At 44.1% G+C, this 20,666-nt stretch overlaps 1 protein-coding gene across 2 annotated transcripts in view; it reads left to right on the top strand.

The window, feature by feature from the left end:
* Nucleotides 1-20,424, top strand: part of CYP27A1 (cytochrome P450 family 27 subfamily A member 1) — a 35,805-nt gene extending 15,381 nt beyond the window's left edge. The window contains exons 2-10 of one of the 2 annotated variants that reach the window (XM_077885604.1): nucleotides 10,539-10,677; nucleotides 14,641-14,831; nucleotides 17,803-18,002; nucleotides 18,131-18,328; nucleotides 18,497-18,669; nucleotides 19,191-19,357; nucleotides 19,515-19,596; nucleotides 19,677-19,889; nucleotides 20,040-20,424. In XM_077885604.1, coding sequence (XP_077741730.1) covers nucleotides 10,582-10,677; nucleotides 14,641-14,831; nucleotides 17,803-18,002; nucleotides 18,131-18,328; nucleotides 18,497-18,669; nucleotides 19,191-19,357; nucleotides 19,515-19,596; nucleotides 19,677-19,889; nucleotides 20,040-20,159 — 1,440 coding nt within the window. In that variant the 5' untranslated portion in view covers nucleotides 10,539-10,581 and the 3' untranslated portion in view covers nucleotides 20,160-20,424. The remainder of the gene's footprint in view (nucleotides 1-10,538; nucleotides 10,678-14,640; nucleotides 14,832-17,802; nucleotides 18,003-18,130; nucleotides 18,329-18,496; nucleotides 18,670-19,190; nucleotides 19,358-19,514; nucleotides 19,597-19,676; nucleotides 19,890-20,039) is intronic. The other variant, XM_077885606.1, reaches the window with a different exon arrangement.
* Nucleotides 20,425-20,666: the final 242 nt, after the last annotated feature.

Raw genomic sequence — 20,666 nt, 5'->3', positions numbered from 1 at the left:
ACTCTGTCCACTGAAAAGCAAGCATTCTCTTTTCCATGCATAATTGTGAGCAGTTTTCTTTGGAGCTGCACGGCAGCAGCAGCCTAGTATACCCCATGGCCCTCAACGTAGCTGATCTGTCCATGAACCAGGCCCAGGCTTTGTCAGGAACCTCAGTGCAGCGAAGCCCCCAAGAAATCTGAGGGATGCTTGCTGGGCAATACCCACTTGTTGATGTTCTCATTTCTGACCTATCTCATGCGAGGGACACGGGGTAGGGCCACACTTGGCTGTGTCGGTCTCTCAATACATGCTAGTGCTCTGCAACCAGGCAGTAATGGTTTCTCACATGGGGTGCTCTGGGTGCTGATGTTGGGCAAGGGGCATGTCCAGAACCCTAGAGAACCATTGCCCAGTGGCCACATCATTTTACTACAGGCCTCAGTCTACATGTCAGTCACTGATGCGTGTAGTTCAAATGGCTCGTGAGGGTTGACCCCAGTGGAAGGGCAATCTGTACTGTTGGATTATTTGGGTTTTTCTTTTAAAATATTTTATTTATTTATTTGAGAGAGAGCGAGAGTGAGAGAGATCACGGAGGAAGAGGGAGAAGTAGACTCAGCCACCGAGCAGGGAGCCTGATGCAGGTCCATCCCAGGACCCTGAGACCATAACCTGAACCGAATGCAGACGCGTAATCAACTGAGCCACCCAGGCACCCTCGTTTGTTTGTTTTGTTTTGTTTTTTGAGCCCTGGGTGTTTACTTTTGTTTTTTTTTTGTTTTTTTTTTTAAATTTTTATTTATTTGTGATAGTCACACAAAGAGAGAGATAGAAGCAGAGACACAGGCAGAAGGAGAAGCAGGCTCCATGCACCGGGAGCCCGACGTGGGATTCGATCCCAGGTCTCTAGGATCGCGCCCTGGGCCAAAGGCAGGCGCTAAACCGCTGCGCCACCCAGGGATCCCTTGTTTTTTTTTAAATACATTTATTTATGTATTTATTTATTTATGTATTTATGTATGTATGTATGTATTTATTTAAATGACCTCTACACCTAGGGCAGGGCTCAAACCCGTGACCCTGAGATCAAAAGTCGCAAGCTCTTCCTGCTGAGTCAGCCAGGTGCCTCCAGATTGTTTTTCTTAAGCATGTTTGTCTGTACTAATTCTTAGACCGTGATCTCCTCTTCCACACCTTCTCTTCCCCTGGAATCCTATACTACTTAATAGATGATTGATAATCACATGACTCAGCTGAGAGAACAAGGTGGACTCCTGGTGGTCCATTCAACCCACTACCACTGCTCTAATCATGGCTTTTCCCGACTGGGAACATCCCTTACAGTGTAGAGTATTACGTGCACTTAACTCATCTATTCCCACAATCTATTCAGTAGTATCCATGAGAACCATTTTTGTGTATACTGGCTCAAAAAAGGCTCACCCACGCTGATTGTTAATTTTATGCATCATCGTGGCGAGGTTATGATATTTGGTGAAGCACTAGTCTTGATATTGCCATGAAGGGATTTTATGAGTTTGATTAACATTTAGAGCAATTTACCCTCCATAATGGGGGTGGGCCTCATCAAATCAGTTGAAGGCCTTAGGTGAAAAGACTTAGTGTCCCCATAAGAAGAAGAAACTCTGCCTCCAGACTGCCTTCAGACCCATGACTACAACATCAACCTCCCGCTGGAATTTCCAGCCTCCTGGCCTGCCTATAAATTTCAGACTTGCTAGCCCCCACAATTGGATGAGCCAATTCCTTAAAATAAATCTCTCTCTCTCTCTCACTATATATATATATATGTATATATGTATATATACATATATATATATCCCAGTGGTTCTGTCTCTTTAAAAAGGCCTGATGAATATACCCACAAAATTATATCAGTCCATTGTCCAATCAGTGTCACTTCCAAATCCAGCTGAAGCAATTTTCAGCCCAGGCCCATGGGTATTTCTCAGCATGGTAATGACTTGTGCCCCAGAGTCCAGAAAGGCTAAAAAGTTCTGACAGCCTTGGTTGCCAACAAGTCCCAAACACATCTTGACTGGTGCATATGAATCCTAGTCCTCCTTAGGGAATGAGGGACTTGGGCCCCTGCCCTCATCCTGTTTGTTCTTGAAGGGGATAAGGTCTGGGGAGAGAGGTGGGGCAGAGCACTGCATCAGCACTGCTCCAAACTGCAGAGACCTCAGCAAGCACGTCTTGATTCTCTTGCCTCTCCTCCTGTTTGACCACAGTAAATGCTAGTGATGACTGGGGAGTCTCCCATTATAGCCTGGGACTTTTCAAATTTGTCGCCTTCTCATGGCCTAGTAGCAAGAGAGAAATTCCCTTGTGGACAAGCTATCATTCTCCAATTGGTTGTCACCCAGGCACAATAACCAGGTCCATGTGGCCCTACATTCTGGACATCTGTATTCCTACACTGTCCCCATGTGTTGGTTTGCTAGGGCTGCCATAACAAGGACCACAAGCTGAGTGGTTTAAACAACAGAAATGTACTGTCTCTTAGTTCTGGAGGCCAGAAGCCCCAGATCAAGGTGTGCAGGTTGGGTTCCTTCTGAGGGTTGGGTGGGGAAGGTCTTTTCCAGGCCTCTTTTTCTTTCCTGGTAGAAGACTGTCTTCATGTTCACTTGCCATTCTCCCTGGATGCATGTGTGTTTCTGCATCCAAATTTCCTTTTATTAGGACACAAGTCATATTGGATTTGGGCCCACCCTCATGTTCACTGTATTACTTCTTTATTCTATCTTAAAATAAGGTCACTTTCTGAGGTACTGCATATTGGGACTTCAACATATGAATTTGGAGAGGAGCACATTTCAATCCATGACACCCCCCTCCCTTAGCCTGAGGGATATTGATCTTGCTCTGTGTCTAGGCTTCCATTCTGGAAAGTTTGTTGCCCAGAGGTGCATAGTCTTCCAGTGTCTGTCTTTGGAGTGCAAGAGCAGATTTAACCATCCCCTAATGCCTGATGGTGCCCATTGATTGAACAAACAGCTCAATCTAACCATAAATGACTGATCCTCTGGGCACTCATGTTTTCTACTGTGAATCCAGGCAGGGTCACGCTGGTCCTAAGGGAAGTTAGGGTTTCCTCCATTGTCATCCCCAGGTGCTCATCAGACAATGGTTTCATTATGGATGGAAGGACCCACTGCAACAAGCCCTGATCAGTCTTCGCCTGTCCTTCCTCTGTGCTCGTGCCAGCAGCCAAGGTGTTGGTGGCCAGGGTGTCTAAGGAGCATGAGGTCGTCATTAAGAGACATGTTAATTTCCATTCCTTCTCATCTGGCGGAACTGCTGTGGCTTTCTCATCTGCTACCTGGTGCAACCAAACTTCCGGAGTCTCATTAGGCTATTGCCCAAATATTTTCCTAACCCTCCTTTCCTGCTCATTGTAAGAGGAGACTTTAGTATATCTCTGAGGAACCAACTGCCCGCGATGATAGGGCATATTTTACCTGTAGCCACAGCCACCTGTCTGATGGAAACAGTTTTGCTTTCCTCAGTGATACAGAAGGGGAAGAAACAACTGTGGAATGCTTTTTAAACATTTTATGGAGCCCTCTTCCCTTTTGGTCTAAAAACCAACACAACTCACAGGGGCTCTCAGGGACCACGGTCAAGGTGACCCTTGTCACCTTGTCACTAAGCACATCAACCAGGTCTGCTATTGCCTACCAGGATCCTATTGCACATTTGGCTACTTGGCTTGTGGGGTCTCACTGTCTTTTTTCTGAAAGGATGCTGTGACCTTGTCTGCTTTGGTGAGGAGGGTTTAAAACCCCCACGTAGTCCATCTGTCTGGGGCAGTGGGGTGACACCCCTGGTAGTGTGGTTCTTTTTTGCAGGTGCAACTTTTATATCAAGAATATACTGCTTTTTAGTTGGTAAAAAGGCAGCAGTTTTTCTTTGGCTGCCAGAGGGAGTCCTTGTTGTCACTCTACCAACATTGTTTCCAAAACTACTTGGCAAGCGGACGCTGAATCTTACCAGTCATTCCTACTGAGAGCTTCAGCTTGCCAACCGACAAGGTGTCATTATATAATGAAAAGTTTAGACATCAGAGGAATGTTTCTAACACTTTAGAGACACTGTCAGTGAGACATCTCAATACTGGTCACACATTTTGCAACAGCACGTAGGAGGGATCAGCTCACGGACGTCTCACAGAATCACTTTCCCTTTTGTTCTCTTTTTGCTGTCATTCTTGTCCCAAGCCATCAGTCGCTTTTTACAGAAACACAGACCAAAGGGTTTAGCGCAGGCACTTCAGGAAGTGGGCAGTGGCTGAAAGGTCAGGGAGTCCAGGGGCAGGGGAGAAGGGGCAACGCAGGGGGACAGCTCCACTGGGAGGACAGCTTGGCATTTACTTTCAATTTTCAGTGGCCTTTTTTCTTTTTCAAGATTTATGTATTTATTAGAGAGAGAATGAGCACAAGAGCAACTGGGGGAGAGATGGAGGGAGTGAATCTCAGGCAGACACCCCGCTGAGCATGGACCACCCCCCCCACCCCCGCACTCTGGGGCTCCATCTCAAGATCCATGAGATCATGACCTGAGCCAAAATCACGAGTTGGAAGGTTAGCTGACTGAGCCCCCCAGGCGCCTCTTCAGCGGCCTTGAAGAGCCCTACTCCACTGCCTTATCTCTGCTACCGTGGCCCATGCCAACCGCCAGTGGAGGGCCCTTCTCTGCCCGCCCCTCCCACAGGCACTTGGCCCCGAGCATGTGCCCCTACATCACGGGTTCTACTTTATCTCCGAACCTGGCCCCATGGTCCCAGTTCCCTAAAAAGAGCATTGTAACTTTCCCAGCCCCATATTGGGCACCAAATATGTCAAGTTTATACGTTAGACAAGGCAAGGCCAAGACATAACTGATTTTTCTGGTAAAGATACAATAGGCCACATTTAGACTTCAGTGGTTTATTACTTAACCCAGAGAATAAAAAGAAGAGGCCAAAGGTGCCAGCTCCCCAAGATCCTTGTTACACAAAAGGATGGTGGAGGCGCCCCTTCTAGATTGCAGCTGGGGGTTTTTATATTTTGTAGCTCTTTCCTGAGGGGAGCAGGGCAGGAAGCACACACCTCATCAGAACCCAGAGGAGAAGCTGTCTGTCTGTCTCCTGACAGCCTCCCAGGGGACAGAGGGAGGCAAGTGCTGGGTGGCCTCATGGTGGCTCCTGGTCGGCCTCCTGTCCCCCCGTGTCCCAGGAGGGTCACAGGGCACTCAGCCCTGAAGACTCAGGGAAGGCTGGGTTCCAGCCTTTGTGTGTATGGATGCTCGCAAGGTCAGGAGGGTGCCGTGGTGGAGCTGTCACCCAACAAAGTGACAAAGCCTGTTAGTGTTGGAGCTGGAACTGGAACAAAGTCTCTTGCCAGGCAGTCCCTGATCCCTCCACTGATCCTGCCAGCAGTGGATGAGATAAAAACACATGACAGAGAAACAGGCACTTTTTTCCTATAAAAATTGCTCTTGTTTTTTTGAAAAATCACGTAAATATGAGTTACGTGCTAATTATTTATGACTGCGTACCACCCGAGGGAGACAACGTCATTTTGATGTGGCTGACGTAATTTGCAGGATATTAAACAATATTTTGTCCACAGAGATACGTGTTTATTGTAGGGAGATCAGAAAATATAAAGACATAAAAAGAAGAAAATCCCAAGCTTCTGTAATCTCCAAACCCTGCACATGTCACAGTGTCTTGTACACATGAGGTGCTTGATAAACATTTGTAAAATGAGGGATCCCTGGGTGGCGCAGCGGTTTGGCGCCTGCCTTTGGCCCAGGGCGCGATCCTGGAGACCCAGGATCGAATCCCACGTCGGGCTCCCGGTGCATGGAGCCTGCTTCTCCCTCTGCCTGTGTCTCTGCCTCTCTCTCTCTCTCTGTGTGACTATCATAAATAAATTAAAAAAAAAAAGAAAATATTAAAAAAAAAACAAAAAAACATTTGTAAAATGAATTCATTAATACACACATGATCTTAGTGGTGAGGAATCATTATCCCTGGTTGCTTATCCTTGGTGAATATCAATCATAAATAAATTTTAAAAAAAAAGAAAATATTAAAAAAAAAACAAAAAAACATTTGTAAAATGAATTCATTAATACACACATGATCTTAGTGGTGAGGAATCATTATCCCTGGTTGCTTATCCTTGGTGAATAGATTCCCACACTTTCCCCCATGTGTGTCATCGACATATATATGTTTTTTTAAAATGAAAGCATGCCATATGCTCTCTTTTGTAACCCACCCTTTATTAAAAATAAATATGCATACCTTTATATCAACAAACACTTCTATAACATCTTTTTAATGGCTGAATAGCATTCTAGCGTATAGCTTCACCAGAATTTGCTGGTGAATCAGCCTTACTGTTACATATTTAGATTTTTTTATGTATCAAGCTTTGATAAATATGTCTATTGCTAAATATCATGCCAATCCTGAATTAGTTCCGTAGAATAAATCCCAAAATGGAATTGTTGTTAAAAGATTTTGTTCAGGGCTTTGATATGTATCGCCTGCCAAGTTGTCCTCTAGGACAGTTGTAAACACAGTAGTTTTGAACAACAGAGGGCATTCTCAGACACTGCCACTGTGTTCTTCCTGGAACAAATAAACAGACCAACAAATACCCCTCAAAGCTTGATGTTTAGTCTTGGGTTAGGAGCTAATAGCAGAAAGGAAAGGTCGGCCCAGTTCTCTTTCCTCCTTTATGTACAAGAGAGAAAATCATGGAGCCAAAGAAGAACCAACTCGAGGGAGCATTTCTTAGCTTCTTTCTGTTCTTTTCTGAGGGGCTATTTTTTGTTCACAGCAGGTTCTTGCGGAGGTTCTGGAGGCTTTTTTTTTTTTTTTTTTAATTTAAAGTAGGCTCCACACCCAGCGCGGATTCCAACAGCCTGAATTCATGACCTTGAGATCAAGACCTGGGCTGAGATCAAGAGTCAGACGCTCAACCAACTGAGCCACCCAGGCGCCCCTCTGGAGGTTTTTGTTTGTTTGGTTTGTTTGCTTGTTTGTTGAGAGAGAGACTGAGCATGCACACTAGAGGGGTGCAGGGGCAGAGGGAGAAGAAAGAGAGAAGAATCCCAAGCAGGATCTCATGCTCAGCCTGGAGCCCAACATGGGGCTTTATCTCACCACCGATAGATCATGACCTGAGCCAAAACCAAGAGTCCATTGCTTTACCATCTGAGCCACCCAGCGCCCCTGGATGTTTTAAATACCACAAACTTCTAGGCTTTTTTGTTTGTTTGTTTTGTTTTAGGAGAAAATCACACAATACATTTCAAAGTGTACAATTCAGTGGCATTTAGTATATTCTCAGTATTATGAAACCATTCCCTCTCCCTAATTTCGAAACTTTTTCAATATCCCAGAAAAACAGCCTGTCACCAATTAATCTCTCCTCATTCCTCTCTCCTATCGCCCCTTGATAATCATTAATCTGCTTTCTATGTCTATGGATTTGCCTATGTAGTTAAATCACAAAAAAAGGATCATACAGGGGCACCGGAGTGGCTTATCTGACTCTTCATCTCAGCTCCGGTCTTCACCTAAGGGTCATGAGTTCAAGCCCAGTGTTGGGCTCCATGCTGGCATGGAGCCTACTTAAAAAAAAAAAAAAAAAAAAGAATCATAAGGGATATGACCTTTTGTGTCTTTTTTCACTTAGCACATGTTTTTAAGGTTCATCCAAGTTGTAGCATGTATCATACTTTGTTCCTTTTTTTTTTTTACTTTGTTCCTTTTTATGGCTGAAAAATATTCCATTTTATGTATAAACCACAATTTGCTTATCCATTCATCAATTGATGACATTTGGGTTGTTTCCACCTTTCGACTATTATGAATAATGCTGCTATAAACATTTGTGTCCAAGTCTGTGTGGCATATGTTTTCCTTTCTCTTGGGCATATACTTAGCCATGGAATTGCTGGATCATATGGTAATTCAGTATTTAACTTTTTGGGACCTGCCAAGTCGTTTTCCATAGCATCTGTACCATTTTTACAATTCCATCAGCAATGTACAAGGGTTTCGATTTCTCCACATGCTCACCAAAAACTTGTTATTTTCTGTTTTTTTTGGGGGGGGGGTTAAAGCTATCCTAGTGGGTGTGAAATGGTGTCTTATTGTGATGTTGATTTGTATTTCCTTAATGACCAATGGTGTTGAATGTCTTTTCATGTGCTTATTGGCCATTTCTTATGCCTTCTTTGAAGAAATGACCATTTTCAAGTTGAACTATCTTCTTATTTTTAAGTTTTTTTCTTCTTTGTATAGCCTAGTTATTAAATTCTCATCAAATATATGATTTGCAATTTTTTCCCATTCCATTGATTATCTTTTCACATTCTTTTTTTTTTTTAAGATTTTATTTATTCATTCATGAGAGACAAACACACAGAGAAAGAGAGAGAGAGGCAGAGACACAGGCAGAGGGAGAAGCATGCTCCATGCAGGGAGCCCGATGCAGGGACTCCATCCCGGTCTCCAGGATCAGGCCCTGGGCTGAAGGTGACGCTAAACCGCTGAGCCACCAGAGCTGCCCATCTTTTCACATTCTTGATAATATCTTTTGATGTGCAAATATTTTAAATCTTTATGAAGTCCTATTTATCTTTTTTTTTTTAAAGATTTTATTTTTTTATTCATAGACACAGAGAGAGGGGCAGAGACACAGACAGAGGGAGAAGCAGGCTCCACGGAGGGAGCCCGATGTGGGACTCGATCCCGGGTCTCCAGGATCACACCCCAGGCTGCAGGCGGCGCCAAACCGCTGCGCCACCGGGGCAGCCCTTTTTTTTTTCTTTTATTGCTCATGCTTTTAGCATCAAATCTAAGAATCCATTGTCAAATCCAAGGTCATGAACACTCACCTCTGTGTTTTGTTGTAAGGGTTTTTATAGTTTTAGCTCTTTTATTTAGTTTATTGGCCCATTTTGAGTTAATCTTTGTATAGGAAGTGAGGTAGTAGTCCAACTTCATTCTTTTGCACTTGGTTCTCTAGTTGTTCCAGCATCATTTGTTGATGAGACTGTTCTTTCTTCCCACTGAATGGTCTTGGCACTGTATAAAAATCAATTCACCGTAGAGGGTGAACTGTCAGTTCTTGTCCATTGGTCTGTGTATCCTTATGCTACTGCCACACTGTTTTGATTATTGTAGCCTTGTAACAGGTTTTAAAATTAGGAAGTGTAAAACCTCCAACTTTATATATATATTTTATATATATAGAATTTATATATATATATATATATATATATATATATATAAATTTTGGCTAGTCAGGGCCTTTCGTGATTCCATATAAATTTTAGGGTTGATTTTTCTATTTCTACAGAAAAGGTGATTGGCATTTTGGTGAAGATTGGATTGCATCTGTAGACTTTGGGGAGTACTCCATTTTAACAATATTAAGTCTCCCTATCCATGAACATGGGATATCTTTCCATTTTTCTAGTGCTTTAATTTCTTTCAGCAATGCTTTGTAGCTTTCAGTATACAAGTGTTTCACCTCTTTGGCTAAATTTATTTCCAAGTATTTTATTCTTTTGAATGCTATGTATTAGTCTTCTCTGGCTGCTATCACAAAATATGACAGATAATAATAAGATACCAAAATATGGGTGTCTTGAATAATATAAATTTATTTTCTCACAGTTCTGGAGGCTAGAAGTCTGAGATTAGGGTGCCAGCATGGTTGGTTTCTGGTGACAGCTTTCTTTCTGGCTTGTAGACAGCCACCTCTTCCCTATGTCCTCACATGCCCTTTCTTGGTGTCTACATGCAGTCAGAGAGAGAGAACGTTCTCTAATGTCTCTTCTTATGAGGACACTAATCCTATTGGATCAGGGACTCACTCTTATTTAATCTTAATTATTCATTTAATCTTACTTTCTTAGAGGCCCCATTTCTAAATTCAGCCACACTGGGGGGGCTAAGGCTTCACCATATGAATCCCCCAAAATACAAATATTCAGTCCAGAACAGATACAATTCTAAATGGAATTATTTTCTTAATTTCCTTTTTGGATTATTCTTCCAGGCTTTTACAACAAATGCCCACTCCTTTGGAGCCGCTGTGTATCAGTTTCCTGTGAATCTCCTTCCTCACTTTCTTTCTGTCTGTCTTTGTTTCTGTCTGCAAACAGCATTGTCTGCAACTTTTTTTCTCCACCTGACTCATTAACAACTGCTAAATATTAAGTGTCTAAAATGTGCCTTGTGATATGTCAAGCAATATGGGAGGCAACAAAGAAGTATGACATCGTCCCTGCCCTCAAAGATTTTCAATCTAGTGGAAGATACAAGACATAATTAGGGAGCAATTTATAAGCATATGTGGTCAATCTCAACTGGGTGCTCATGCACTAAGATGTAAACTCTCTAAGGGTAGGCATTCCTGCTGTGCTCACAGTTGTATTTCCAGCCCAAGATCAGTATAGGAGGAACAGAATACAAGCTCAATAAATGAATGTTGAGTGAATTCATCCTTCTCCCCCTTCAGAATCTCACTTGGTGGAAGCTACCCCTCCCATTCATCCTGGAAGATGATCCCTAGGGGACTGTGTTCTGCAAAGTGGCACTTGGACAGGATCTATCTGAGAACCTTGGGCTCTCTAACTGGCTCAGGTTACAGCCTAATGGTAGGTTCACAGACACAGCACACTCTTTCAGCAAGTATTCTGGTGTCTTTCTAAAATAAGTTCTTACATAAATAGATCCTAGTTAAGTTCCACTGAGTAAACTGAGAAGAGGAATATGAAGGAAGAGGAATAAAGCATGGCCTATGCAAAGGGAAAAACATCTCAGAAACCTGCAAACTGACAGCCAGGAAGAGGTGCCAAAGGCTTTGGATTCCAGAGAAGAACCTGGTCCCCAAGTAAATGGTTATTTCCTTAGTCTTATAACTTTTTTTTCCTGATTACAAGATCACGGTAGAAAATCTGAAAAACAAATCACAGTGTAAAGAAGGAAGTAACCTATCTATGAACCATGACTCAGAGATAACTACTATTTGCATTTTTATATAACTGTGGCATGTAATTGTATTTGAACTTAACACAAGGGAAAAAACCCCAAACTTTAGATAAGTATTTCTTCAAAATGAGAAGACTGTTCAAAATGTTCAAAACTGTTTCTTGAGAAAAGTCTTCTAAAATTAAAGAATTAGAGTCGTATTAAAAGGTTGGGGTTACAAAACAAAACAGCAACAAATAAATCACCAACAACAACAACAAAAAGGTTGGAGTTATTGTAGAGGTTCTCAACCTCCACAATATTGCCTCCCCCCTCCCCCAGGGACATTTTGGATTGTCACAACTTGGAGTGCAGGGAGATACTAGTGAGTAAAGTCCAAGAATACTGCTAAACATCCTACAATGCACAGGACAGTCCACCACAACAAATAATCATCCAGCCCCAAATGTCAACAGGGCAGTGAGGAACCCTGATTTATTGCATAGTTATGTTGGTTTTAAATAGTACATATTTTTCAAGGGCCTAAGTTTATTTCTGTTTAGTAGGACATAGTTTTCTCAGGGATCAACAGAGTAAGTGGTTGAGAGCATGACCTCCATTTAGGTGGTCTGAGTTTGAATTCTGACTCTTCTACTTCCCAGTAAAGTGACCCTGGCCAACTTCCTTGGGCCTAAGTTCCCTCGTCTATAAAATTGTCATAAGGTTATACCCCCCTCATACAGCTGTAGTGAGGACTGAATTTCTAAAATAAGCAAAGTGCTTTGAACAGTGTCCAGTTTATGCTAAGCTCCATGGAGATATTAACTATTATTATGTCATTAATATCTTAAATAAACCAACTGGAAACACAAATTAAAACTTATATTTAGAAAAAAAAAACTTATATTTAGGATAATTCTCCTAAGGAATTCAGTACAGAAAAACAGGCCTGTAAGTACTTTCACTTTTTTTTTTAAATGAGATGGAGAGAGGGAGTGTGCAGAGGGAGAGGGAGAGAATCCCAAGCAGACACCATGTCATTGTAGATCCCAAGGTGAGGCTCGACCCCACAACCCTAAGATCATGACTTGAGCCCAAATCAAGAGTTGGGCACTTAACCAACTGGGCCACCCAGGTGCCCCCGTATAAGTACTTTTACAAAATGGAAACTTTAAGAGAAATAAACAAAGTGAATAAAGCTAGGGCCCACTTATAGGTCTAAGGAGAGGTTTTACAAGCCTTTCTTGCTTTCTGGAATTACCTGATAATGGCAGGTGACTCGATGTTTCACCAGACACTTTCTTTTTTTCCTTTTAGATTAAAAAAATTTTTGAATTCATTCTCATAGTTCAAAACTCAAAATAATATGACAAGATATACATCATGCAGTCTTGCCTCTCCCTGCTGTCTCCTCCACCCACCCATAGGTGGTCATTTTAATTAGTTTCTGATGCATCAACACAGTGTTTCTTTATCAAAGCAAAAGTAAATGCTGTATATTCTTATTTGGTCCCCCTTTCTTAGACAGAAGATATCACACTTTTCCATTGAACAATCTACCTTGGTTATCTATTTATCTTTCCATATTACAACCCATCTTTCCATATTACTACACAGGAGCTGCTTCATCCTCTTTTAAGGTAACATAGTGTTCCATTATGCAGACATCCCATACTTTGTTTATGGATTGTAATGGATTTGTAATTTTTATAAATATTAATAAATTGTCCTCCATGTAGGTTTGTGCCATTTTTAGGCTCCCACCAGCAATGTATGACTATACCTGCTTCTCTCCAAGAATCACTGTAGTTTACAATAACCATCTGTTCAAAACCATACTACAAAAACAAAACAAAACAAAAAACCATACTGCACTGGCAGGCATTACTGGGAGGTAGGAGTGGGAAACAAAGCTAAAAAGATGTTGGGGGTCAATCAAGGCTGTTTTCCTGGGAACTGACAAAAGGTGGATTCTGGGCAACTGGGTAATATATTGTAGGCAATCAGGTCACATTGGTCCTAGGAGAATTTAGTTAGTAAAACCCAGTAAGATTGCTGTTTTTCTGGACCAGGAGTTGGATGAAGCTTCCTTCTATAATTTGATTGAAAGATCTCTTCTCTATAATTTTAACACGTCTTTTACAGAAACCCTTTGGTCTAATTTCTGTACTGGAGCAGATTCTGATCATCTTAAAATCTTTTCAGTAACAGTTTAGGAAAGATGGAGTACCCGGGAAGCCACTTTATTTCATATTCTTTAAATTTGTAGGTGTAACTTAGCCAGTGAATTTAATCTCAGTATTTGTGAGTTCTTCTTGAGTTTTACCCCCAAACTCAAGATATATTTATTTTCCCCCTCATTTTCAACAACTATAAGAACATTATACGGATGTCAATTAAATAGATGCTGTGGGTATCAATTGTCAAGTGATTTAGAAATTCTAAGATAAAATATTTGAGAGTTGGGCAGCCCGGGTGGCTCAGCAGTTTAGCACTGCCTTCAGCCCAGGGTGTGATTCTGGAGTCCCGGGATCAAGTCCCACGTTGGGCTCCCTGCATGGAGCCTGCTTCTCCCTCTGCCTGTGTCTCTGCCTCTCTCTCTCTGTGTATAAATAAAAATAAAAAATAAATAAAATCTTAAAAAAATATTTGAGAGTTACATTACTTAACACAGCTAATGAATTTTTCATTAAAAAAAATTCATACCAGGGCACCTAGGTGGTGCAGTTTGTTAAATCTCTAACTCTTGGTTTTGTCTCAGGTCATGATCTCCAGGTCCTGAGATCTAGCCCCTCCTTGGGCTCTGTGTTCAGCATAGAGTCTGCTTGAGATTTTCTCTCTCCCTCTGTCCCTCCCACTTGTGCATGCACTGTCTCTCAAATAAATACATAAAATATTTTTAAAGATTTTATTTATTCATTCATGAGAGACACACAGAGAGAGAGAGAGAGAGAGAGAGAGGCAGAGACACAGGCAGAGGGAGAAGCAGGCTCCATGCAGGCAGCCTGACATGGGACTCCATCCCGGGTCTCCAGGATCAGGCCCTGAGCTGAAGGCGGCACTAAACCGCTGAGCCACCTGGGCCACTCATAAAGTATTTTTTAAAGATAAAAAGAATTCATACCACATTAGTGTACTTCATATTTGAATCCTGACTTTCTGTCATTCAGCTTCTTTTTTTTCCTGGAGTTTCTATTGTGTTTCTTTTTTTCTTATTGATTACAGGAGATATTTATCTTTATCTCACTGACAGCAAGCTGCCTTAGGTTTAAATGCTTCTATGAAGGAACAGTGGGCACTCTACTAAACCTTAGTAAAGGTTTAATTTCTTTAAAACCTTGGACCCCAAGTATCTATACCTCAAAACATATCCCAGTTTGCCACATATCCCATTTTTCTAAAATTTCATTTCTCCAAGGACAACTTCCCCAGTTTTGCCAGACACTCATTGTCTCAGTATTCTAACTCCTGTGTACCCATTTTTTGCAGTGTTCTCACAGGCCATCCAAGTGCCCACCTCCTATACAATTCACTTTTGCCCAGCCCATTTGCTTTGATGTGACTAATGGATACTCCCCATTCCCATGTCCTCTCTAGTAAATACCTGCCTGGATAGGCCATGGTTATTCAGCTTTGGTTGAACCCCACAGGTGCTGAACAAGGCCAAGTATGGTCCAATGTGGGTAACCCACGCAGGGCCCCAGACCCATGTGAACCTGGCCAGTGCCCCCCTCCTGGAGCAAGTGATGCGGCAAGAGGGCAAGTACCCAGTACGGAACGACATGGAACTATGGAAGGAGCATCGGGACCAGCAGGGCCTGGCTTATGGGCCCTTCACCACGTGAGCTGGGGCCTGAAGGGACTGGTACAAGGCCTCAGAGGGCCAGGCCCAAGGACAGTGGCATTGGGAAACCTGTGGATAATGAGCAGAGAGGATTTTCGCTGCATCCTCTGATCCTGATACTCAGTCTAGAAAGAGTGATTAGGACCATACATTATTTTTCCATTAATAGACTATGACTTTGAACAAAGGAATAAATGTAAAATGGGAAGTTTGGGGTAGAATATCTCCAAGCTATCTCTAGTGCCTTTCCAGATCCATTATTCTACATTATGGTTGAAAATATGCCAACTTGAATCATAATAGGACATACTTGTTTATAGTTGAGAAAACATTGTCACCACATTAGTTAGGAAGGCTGACTTTAATTTTAAAAATATTTCCCAAATTATTTATTATAGGTTTGTTATGGGATATAACTTTCATAGATACTCTTCATACACAGGGACAGATGTAGGCTGCAGCTTTGAAGTTAAACCCAAAATAATTTTGGCAGTGATGTATTTGAGGATGGGCTGAATGTGTTATGTGCACATAGGCCAACTGAGGCAAATCATTGAGAATCATTGGTGATGAACCATCCCAATGCTATAGGTTGTAACTGGGTATATTATAGGTTTTTTTTAAATTGTTTTTTGTTTTCATTCCAGTACAGTTAACATAGTGTTATATTAGTTTCAGATGTATACTATAGTGATTGGACAATTCTATACATTACTCAGTGTTCAGCAGGATAGGTGCACTCTTTAATCGCCATCACCTCTTTCAACCTATTACAGGTTTCATTTTGCTGTAGTATGTTAACAGAACTTCAAAAATAATGAAGAACTTTTGTTTTCCTTAGTTGCTTGACATCTCATGCTTTCATCATTTCTTAAGGGATTGAAGCTGATCCTGGTGATGGTTGTAATAGCAGCACCAATGATAATAGCCAAGTGTGTGTTTATAATATGCCAAGTATCAGGCCAGTCTCTTTATATTTATTATTTCATTTAATTCTCACAACAAGCCCATGAGCTAGATACTGTGATTATCCCCATTTATAGATGAAGAAACTGAAGCCTAGAGAGTTTTTTGCATCACTTGCCACTCATGAGTGGTGGAATCGATCTCTGATTCTGGAATTTAAGAGCTCAATGCCTTAATACTTTTGAAAAGGAAGCAGACGAGTTGGAAGGTGCATTTCGTCTATCTTTGATGCCTAAATGTTCATTCTCCCATTGCATGTTTTTTTTCTTTTTTATGGTTCCTTCACAGGTGGACAGTTTCAGAACTGCAACAATGAGTGAGGCCTTTATTCAAAGTTAGGTGAAGAAAATCTAGTATCTGTCCTTCCAGACCTCTTTAATTTGATGTCTGGCCCTGAGGGCTAGATTTGGGTCTTAGGTTTTTGCCAGGTCAGGCTACCAGTTGAGCTGATGGCTCAAATTTTAGAATTGGAGCTGAATATTATGTACACCCCTATGTATCTATTTGTAGTTTCCTACTTTACAGCTAGTTTCCTAATTATATTATACCATATATATGTATTTTAAAGCTATTTTGCTAACCAATGATAAGTTTTGTCTCAACATATATATATATATTTTTTTTTTTAAATCTCATTTTAAGAAGCATTGTTTTCCCAGGAAATATTTTAACGAACACATAAATGGACTCATTCAAGTTCTGCAAATCTGATTGCTACTATTGGGAGAATTTTTTACTCCTGGAGAAGCACACACAATCTCAAGTTCCAATAAATGACTCTATTCTGGTTTTCATTTCTTTTTCAGCAACACTTTTAGTTCACCTTTTTGCAACTTTTGCCAACATAATAAAGAAAACTCCTGGGGTTTGAGGTTCATTTAAGTAAATACTTCTCTAAAATTTAAAGAAAATCCTGATTCTTGCTATAAGCCTTTTTAAGATCTTTCTTTTTAAAATACCTTATCGGTTTTTAAAATTCAAAAGTAATACTTATTGTAAAAAGTCCAATCATACAATATTGTCTCCCACCACCCACTCCCATCCCATTCTTCTAAGTAATCCTGACAGTTTGGTGGGTGCTCTTCCCTACTTTATGTGGAAACATGAGAATATACATATGGGCCTATAAGGTTTCCTTTCTTCTTCCTAAAATTGGGCCATGTTGTGCTTATTACTCTGCGACTGGCTTTTAAAAAAATTGATCCATGCCCAGCTTGCTTAGGAAAGGTAACAGATTTGGGGGACAGCTGTGGGTGGGGACAGTCCCTGGACATGAAGCCCCCACTGTGGGAAGCACGTTCCCACCCTCGGAACATCTCTGTCCCAGGATGGGGACCCACCCCCTTACTGGATGACTGTAGCAAGAGGGCCTAGGGCATCAGCCTGGTGGGTCTCCCTGTCCCCTTGGCTCACTGAGCCAAAGCAGAGCATGAAGGTCCAGAATTTCAGTTTCCCAGGAACCCTAATTTGCTCCTCCTTTACTCCTCATCCTCCACACAGAAGGACTGGAACCATTTCAGTTCTTCCTCATTTCACATAAGGAAGATTCTGGAGTTGTACCATCCTAAGATAGTCATAGTCAACATTCCTTAAGTGTTCACCATGTGCCAGGCTCTGATCTAAGCACCGGGATTGTTCGAACAACCCTACTAAGATCGGCACGCTTATTATTCCCATTTTACCAAAGGGAATACTGAGGCACAGAGGAGTTAAGACACTTCACCTGCCTAAGGTCACCCAGTGATTGTCAGACGTGCGTTTTGACCTTGGGTAGCCTGGCTCCGAATGCCCACCTTGACTCACTTCCATGATGCTGCAGCGGGAGTCTGATGTTTTGTGATTTGAACATTCTGTTCTTTGAAGTTCAATGATTCTATAATTCTAAAGCTAGGGGTCTGAGATTTTCCTAGGCTCTCTTGGGGTCTTGGGGCAGGGGGAAGGTACCATCTAATGCAACCGCCATCAGCCACTCACAAGAGCGTGGTTCCTCCACTCTCCATAGCGAAGGACACCACTGGTACCAGCTGCGCCACGCTCTGAACCAGCGGATGCTGAAGCCGAGTGAGGCTGCGCTGTACACTGATGCTTTGAATGAGGTGGTCGACGACTTCATGGCCCACCTGAGCCAGCTGTTGGCAGAGAGCCCCTCCGGGAACCAAGTGTCCGACATGGCTCACCAATTCTACTACTTTGCCTTGGAAGGTACCCTTGTTGGGAGAGGGGCTGGGGTGGACCTGGGTCAGAGGCAGGCTGTGCCCCCCACCCCTCCAGCCCCCTGGATTCTGGGCGTCGCGACACTGCCTCCTGTGACGGCATCTGTGCACTGCCAGCTATTTGCTACATCCTGTTTGAGAAACGTATTGGCTGCCTGGAGCGCCCCATCCCCCAGGACACGGTGGCCTTCGTCAGATCTGTCGGGCTCATGTTCCAGAACTCAGTCTATGTCACCTTCCTCCCCAAGTGGACCCGGCCCCTACTGCCTTTCTGGAAGCGCTACCTGGATGGCTGGAACACCATCTTCTCTTTTGGTGAGGAAGCCAGGGAAGGAAGTGGCGGTGGGGTGGGGGGACGGGGAGGGGTTCCGAGGTCGGTCCATCAGGACCTTCTGCCTCATGCTACCAGCTGTCACAGTGCCTCCTGGTTTTGGTGATCGTGACTTTGACCTTGTCCTCCTTTGTTCTCCACTGTCCCTGTAGGCAAGAAGCTGATTGATCAGAAACTCAAGGAGATAGAGACCCAGCTTCAGACAAAGGGGCCAGATGAAGTCGAGATATCTGGCTACCTGCACTTCTTGCTGACCAGAGGACAGCTCAGTACTCGTGAGGCCATGGGCAGCCTGCCTGAGCTGCTCCTGGCTGGTGTAGACACGGTGCGTGAGGGGGGCCAGCGAGGAGACCAGGGGCTCCCAGCTCCTATCCTGAACCAATTCCCCATTACCCTCACCTGAGCTTGACCTTCGTCCCTCCAGGTACCTGCTTCTCTTTCTGTATCGTAGATGTAGAGCTAGAAGGAAAACAGGGGAGGGGTCATTGAGCCCGGCAGAGGCGGGCAGGGAGTGGTCCTTTTGTGAGAGGGATCCCATCGCCCCCCAGAGCCTCTCTCGGACAGCCAGAAGGTTCACCTCGCATCTTTCTAAGGTGTAATTTAAGGGGAGAGCTTGACCTCAAGCACCTTCTTAGTTGGACTGTTTTCCTTTTGTTGCGTGCGGTCTCCCTCCGTTCCAATCCTTGTTGTCAGAGCACGATTCTCCATCCCGTGGGTCCTCATCCGGCTGTGGAGTCCCCATGCGCCCCTGTGTCTATCTCTGCCACACTCGCTCACCCTCCCACTACCTAACCAGCCCTTTTCCTAGAAATCTCTCCTCACTTCATCTCTCCCTCTGCCTCCCAGACATCCAACACAATGACATGGGCCCTGTACCATCTTTCCAAGAACCCAGAGATCCAGGCTGCTTTGCATAAGGAAGTGGTGGGTGTGGTGCCCCCCGGGCAGGTGCCCCAGCAGAAGGACTTTGCCCACATGCCCCTGCTCAAAGCTGTTCTTAAGGAGACCCTGCGGTAGGTTGTGGTTCCCAGGGGACAAGGTCTGTGTGGAGGAGGACTCAGGGATAAGAGTTGGAAGTAGAGGCCGGTGGGCTGGAGCTAGGGCCAGGGGTGGGATGGGAGGAAGGACCTGGGGGACCAGAGGCAAACCTGCACTTTCTTTTCCCTGCAGCCTCTACCCTGTGGTCCCCATAAACTCCCGGGTCATCACGGAAAAGGAGATTGAAGTCAATGGCTTCCTCTTCCCCAAGAACGTGAGTGGGGCTGAAGAGCTGGGGTTCCCAGGGGCGCCCTGTAGCCCTAAACTCATGTGCCGCCCGTTCTTGCTCTGCAGACCCAGTTTGTGTTCTGTCACTATGTGGTGTCCCGTGACCCGGACATCTTCCCTGAGCCAGAGAGCTTCCAGCCTTACCGCTGGCTCAGGAAGAGCCAGCTTGCTGCCCCTGGGGTCCATCATGCATTTGGCTCCGTGCCCTTTGGCTACGGGGTCCGGGCCTGCCTGGGCCGCAGGATTGCAGAGCTGGAGATGCAGCTGCTGCTGTCAAGGGTGAGTGGGGGGGGCGGGGCGCTGTGAGGGGCCAGGAGGGCAGGTGCAGAGTGTGGGGAGGAGCGGGAGGTCGGGCAGGGAGGGATCCTGGGAGGGAGGGCAGTGGGTAGGGATCACAGGTTCTAAGTCCAACGTGTGTTTGCCCCCCAGCTGATCCAGCAGTACCAGGTGGTCCTGGCCCCCGAGACAGGGGAGGTGAAGAGCTTGGCCCGCATCGTCCTGGTTCCCAATAAGAAGGTGAGCCTGCATTTCCAGCCGAGACAGTGCTGAGCTGGGCCCGGCCTCCTGGGAGCCGCCCCCTTCTCTCTCCCAGGCGCAGTCATTCCAGGCCACCGCCCGTGTCTCAGACAGGAAGGGGGAGAAGGTGGCTGCCGGACCCGGAGATCGAAGAAACCCAGCGCACTTTCTGTAGGACCTTGAGCTTTTGCCACTTTAATCATTTCCAATGTCTCCGTCTCAGATAGGAGGCCACCCCGTGCCACATTACTATCCTTGGAAAAAATACAGAATAAAGGGACTCTGGTGGATAATTGGAGACCTGTGTCATTCTTTGTGATGACCCAGCATCTGAAGCCCTTGCTGTGTTTGGGGAACAGCCTCTCCCCTCTTAGGGATCTTGTGGGAGGCGGAGCCCTCTCCCTCCAAGGAAAGTGAGAAGGACTGTGCTCTCCTGCACCGCACAGAGGCCAAGGCCTCACCACCCTGTGCTGGCTGAAGCCGGCCCGAGCAGGACCTGCAGAACCACCCTCCGGACACCTAGAGGGACACCCATCTGGG

Source organism: Canis aureus, chromosome 36, assembly GCF_053574225.1.
Source record: "Canis aureus isolate CA01 chromosome 36, VMU_Caureus_v.1.0, whole genome shotgun sequence".
Lineage (NCBI taxonomy): Eukaryota > Metazoa > Chordata > Mammalia > Carnivora > Canidae > Canis > Canis aureus.
This window is presented reverse-complemented; position numbering and strand designations above follow the sequence as displayed.